The following is a 5,540-nucleotide window of genomic DNA, read 5'->3' as shown; positions in this document are numbered from 1 at the left end:
GGAGATCTTTTTTAAACGTTGGAACCTCATTTAATTTTATGTCTTATAGAGTTTATAATGAGTAAAAGATTGTATAAGCGCAATAATTCATCTGTAAACCTAAAAATGTACAGCCAATTTTGAAAGAGATGTACCCTAGCTCAGAAAAATGTTATTGAATAGGTTAATGCTGTTGTAATGAAATGCTTCTTCTAATTAAAAAAAAATTAATGAGTATCAAAAAGCATGAACTATAAAAAATAAAAAAATCTCTAAATAGTAAAAAGAATACTGTAAAGATGTACTGTGAGATAGTAGGAAAAATTAGAAAGAAAGGATATCATCAGAAAAATGAAAAGAACTTACACAAATACAAAAAAATTTTACAAGTCATATCTGATAAGGAAATTATAAACAAAATATAGAGTTCACATAGTTGAAAACAATGAAAATAAGCCAAATTTTTAAAAAGCAAAAGACTTAGATACTTCTCAATGAAGATATATAAATAGCAAATATATACATAAAAAATGCTCAACAGCATTACCCAGGAAACAAGAGAAAAACAAAACCTCAAAGATACCACTTTATATTCATAATGATGGCTGGCAACAACTAGATAGATAACAATGTGTCAAAGATGTAGAAAGACTGACACTGTCATACACTGCTGTTTGTTTGTTGTTTGTTTGTTTGTTTGTTTGTTTGAGACAGGATCTCCTGGTATCCCCAGATGGCCAGGAACTCACAGAGATCTGCCTGCCTCTGAGTAATAGCTAAAGAAGTGATTCTTTAAAACGATAGTAAGATTGGAAAACCCTTGGCCAAACTAACCAAATGAAAGGCAGGAGTCAAATTAAAAAAACTTGAGATGAAAAGGAGTACATTACAACAGATACAAATGGAATGCAAATGATCATTAGGGCAAACTTTGAAAACTTATATTCCAATAAATTGGAAATTCTAAAAGAAAGGCATAAATATCTAGATACATATGACCTTCCAAAAGTAAGGAGACACCTGTACATTCATGTCCACTGTTGCAAATTATTCACAAGAGCAAATCTGTAAAATCACTCTGGGAGTCTATGAAATGATGGTGCTTCAAGAAAATGTGAGTGTGTGTGTGTGTGTGTGTGTGTGTGTGTGTGATACACATACATATGCAAACACACACACGCATATTTAATGGACTATGATTCAACCATAAAGGAGAAATTACATCTTTTTAAAGAAAATGAGTGAAACTAATGATCACAATATTAAGTGACAAAAGCCATAGTCAGAAACATAAATATCAGGCTTTCTCTCATATGTAAATATAGATTTTAAAAACAGATAGATATAAACTTGGAACAAGGACTCTTTGGAGAAGAAACAAATCTGCAGGAGTAGATAGGGCGTGGGAGAGGGAGACAGTGCTGTGAGATATCCAAGTACTTTGTATACACATATGCAAATGTCATAATGAAACCCACTACTTTGTACAAATTGAAACAAAAAACATTCTTTTAAAAGTACTTTGGTGCTACCAACAAAATGTGATTATATTGAACTGGAAACAGAAAGCTTGCAAATTTTAGCTTATATGTAAACTGAATGACATGGGAAAAAAATGAACCTGAGATGAAGAGAGAGAGATGTTTGTTAGTAGTGGCTCAACATGAAAGATTAGGGAACAGTAGATGGAAACTTGGACAGGATGGAGCTGGGGAGATGACTCAGCAGTTAAGCACACCAGCTGCTCTTACAGAGGACCTGGGTTCACTTCCCAGTAGCCTCATGGTGGCTAACACGAGTCCATAACTCCAGTTCCAGGGCATCAGACTCCCTCTTCTGTCCTCAACAGGCACTGCACAGCACGGGTGCATTAACATACATGCAGGCAATACACTCATACATATAAAATAAATAAACATTTTTTTTTAATTAAAAGAAGAAAAAGAAACCAGACAGGCAGATCAGGGCAGGGACCCCTAAAGCAGCAACTCCAGAAATGTCCTTGGTTCTCTGGACAGGGAGGTCAGAAAAGAGCTCAGGTTTCTTATCTCCCAGTTAATAAACACTCTTGCCTGGAGGCTCTGTGTGGGTGTGGGAACTATAACTCCAACCAGACAATAATTATCTCTTCTGATGAACAGCTTTGGAAGTGGATCTCTAGATTTTCATGGTGAAAATGGGTTTTATTTATTCCTCAATTACATCCCATCACCTAAATGATTTTACGGTTAACTTTTCAGAGGTGAATGACACAGCAAGCCCATTAAGGGAAAACCAATTCCTTCTGGAAAGCAGGATGAAATCTCCAGCCTGGATAAAGCCCCAACATTCCATAGAGCAGGATCAAAGACCTGGCTAAGGAACCGCCCCTCCAGAAGGCAAGACCAGTCCTTGGAAGGTGGGTTCACCTTAAGTCATGGTAAAGAGATAGGCAGAATAATTAACCTTTAATGAAATCATTTACTCTTTCTACCCATAATTCTCACACCACTGTAGCACAGTAGCATATAGGGCCACAGCAATATACCTTCATAAGCCAGCCCACTTTTCTGAATACCTTTTACCTTTCTATCTCTGTTCTCAGTATGCTTTCCCTAACACTTTAGGCTTCACTTTTTCTATAAAGCTCCCCTCCCCTCTAGTGGCTGCCTGCTACCATGTGGCTAACCTCCTTGTGGCTTAACTCAACTGACATGGCATTTTTTCCTTCTCCCCTCCATCCTCCTCCTCTGGGCAGCTGCTGATATGTACAGCTTGCCCGTTTCTTTTAAACTCTAATAAAATTGTCCTCAAGCTTCAAAAAAAGTTTGAAAGATAGAAAATTAATGTTTTTCTATATAAAAAAAATGTGTTTAGCAAGTGATACAAACAACAAATTCGTTCAAATTCATCAGTATAATTAAACACACTTCTATGTGACCTGGTTATCATTTAAAGCACTTACTGACCACTGAAATGATATCTATGTGGGACCAAAGGATAAATTATGAAAACAGTTGGCTAAAAATAATAACAATAATAATAATAACATCCTGAAAGTACAAAACCTACCTAGAAATCTGTACCCAGGACAAAACTGGGTGGCTTAACACATAATCTGGAAACTTTTGAAGATTTATGTGTAGGAGATGTCTGTGCATACACATGTGTGCCATGTGTGCACAGAGGCTAAAAAAGGATTATCAGATCCCCTGGATCTGAAGTAACAAACAGTTGTGAACCACTCAATGGGTGCAGAGAAGCAAAAGCAAGTTGTCTACGAGAGTAGCAAACACTCTTAACCACTGAGCAATAATCTAGACTTTAAACACTACTTGAAAATACCTTTCACCTAAATATAACAGAAGTTGAGTATGCTAGACATGTGGATTTGAACATTAGTCACATCTAAAGTAGATTTTCTATATACTAATCAGGAAAACTGTACTCTTACCTGTAGTTTGGAAGACTTCATTCATCAAAGCTTCATTTACTGTTGAAGAGCTGACATTTCCAATATGAGACCAACTTTGATATATTGCTTGCAGCAGAAGTGTCTGTGCTCTTGTAGCTTGAATTGTGAGATTTGGAAGTTCAAATATACCTTCAGTTAGGACATTCTGAGATCTTTTGGTCCTATATAAGAAAGTAGAAAGAATAACAATATGGGAAACAGTGTTTATACACAACATACTAAAGGAATTATGCAGCAAAGGAGGAAAAAAGGTATACACTCAAAATGTATGTGTAATGTGCATGTGTGTACATGGTCATATATATGTTCGGCTGATGTTCACATGCATATGTGTATGCACAAACGGTAAGGGCAGAAGCCAATGTTAGGTGTCTTCATCAGTCTATGCATTATTTTCTGAGATCAAATCTCTTACTGAATGAGAAAACCACCAATTTGGCTAGGATGGCTGAGTAGCAAGTCCCAAGGATCCTTCTCCTATCTGCCCTTCCCCCACTAAAGCTGGAATTACAAGCATGTACCATCATACCCAGGTTTTTTTTGGTTTGGTTTGGTGTTTTTTTTCGTTTTTTTGTTTTGTTTAGTTTTGTTTTTTGAGACAGGGTCTCCCTACAGCCCCAGCTGTCCTGGAACTCACTATGAAGACCAGGCTGGCCTTGAACTCACAAAGATCCACCTGCCTCTGCCTCCCATGTGCTGGGACTACAGGCGTGCACCACCATGCCTAGCTCATACCCAGGTTTTTAATGAGTCTTCTGTAGATCAGAATGCAGATCCTCATGCTTGTATGACAAGTACTTTACAGACTGAACCATTTCCCCAGCCCCCAGATTTTTTTTTTTTTTTGAAGTTTTAAAAATGTTCTGAGGCTCAGAGCTCAGCAGACCACCAGAGAGTACGGCTGTCTGGCCTCCCTCTGGCCTCCAACCATCAGAGGGCCTGAGAACCAAGAGATAGCCTGACAGCCCCTGGATCCTGCCTCCTGGTGGTGGTCCTTTTAATAAGATGATGCTATACAGCAGTCCCTCCTGCATGAAATAACTACCATCATCACAACTTCAGCTGAGCCTATGATCACTAATCATAGTCACAATTGGGCTTGTTGACGGTTGTGCTCATTCATTAAAGGAGTGCGAAGCAGGGTCTCTGGACCCTCACCTGAGTATCCAGCCACTCGTCCCAGTCAACTACTCCAGCCTTGGAAGACAGAAAAAAAAATGAGAAAGAACCCAATAGAGGTATGCTTTTGGAAGCTCTTGTCAAGAAACTCCAATGGACTCTCATATGAACATTTGAAAATTGCCCTGTTCTGACTTTTCTAGTTCTCTGTCCAGAACTTGTAATACTAATTACTCTTGCCTTTACTTCTCCTTCACATCTCCTATTCATGATTCAAGGACTTTCTTCTCCCCTTAGAGACAAGAGTTATGCGATTTGGGAGTCTTTTAGATAGACCCACTGGAGGGGTACTCCGATTGCCTCACCCTGCATCCCTGTTCAGCATGGAAGAAGCCAGAGCAGTCTGCATCCCTATTCCCTACTGGCAATCTGGGTAACCCCTTCAGAGGATGGCATGATAAAAATAGGAGGAACTGGCTAGGCAGTTAGGGTAAAAAGACCCCAAAGAAATGTAGCCAGTTTCTTGGCTAAAAGTCATAACGTCCTTGGGCCTCTTAACAACATACTCTGTTCCAAAGGCCCAAAATGTCAAAAGTATTTGGGAGCTTGGATCTAATCCTTAAAAGATTTTAGGGTTACCTCTTCAGAGGGGAGAATGTTGGAGGGGAGGGAGTGGGCGTGGATTTGTTCAAAACACCTTATATTCATGTATGAAATTCTCAATAAAGATTTTGTAAAAATTTTAAAAAACATTCTGAAATTAAGTATACATTATAAAAAGATAAATACCACTGAATTGTGCACTATAAAACTATTAAACTATTAAAACTATTTTCAATTAAATTTTAAAAAGAAAAAAACAAGAAATAAAAACCTAGTATTCAGAATTCTATTGCTGGGAACACTGCTACAAGTAAGCACTGCCTTGCCTCAAAGGAAATAAAACTAAAAAAAAAAAAAAAAAAAAAAAATTTAAACCACTAAACCC

General features: G+C 37.8%; 1 protein-coding gene across 11 annotated transcripts in view; it reads right to left on the bottom strand.

Annotated features, from left to right (window-relative positions):
• Vps13b (vacuolar protein sorting 13 homolog B) overlaps positions 1 to 5,540 on the bottom strand; it is a 723,076-nt gene that overhangs the window by 601,245 nt on the left and 116,291 nt on the right. For all 11 annotated transcript variants that reach the window (XR_003849285.1, XM_029562767.1, XM_029562766.1 and 8 more), the window contains exon 17: positions 3,413 to 3,594. Coding sequence is in view for 10 of the 11 variants with exons in the window: in XM_029562767.1 (XP_029418627.1) it covers positions 3,413 to 3,594 (182 nt within the window). In the remaining variant the exon portion in view is untranslated. The remainder of the gene's footprint in view (positions 1 to 3,412; positions 3,595 to 5,540) is intronic.

Source organism: Nannospalax galili, unplaced genomic scaffold (genome assembly GCF_000622305.1).
Source record: "Nannospalax galili isolate Female #2095 unplaced genomic scaffold, S.galili_v1.0 scaffold334, whole genome shotgun sequence".
Lineage (NCBI taxonomy): Eukaryota > Metazoa > Chordata > Mammalia > Rodentia > Spalacidae > Nannospalax > Nannospalax galili.
This window is presented reverse-complemented; position numbering and strand designations above follow the sequence as displayed.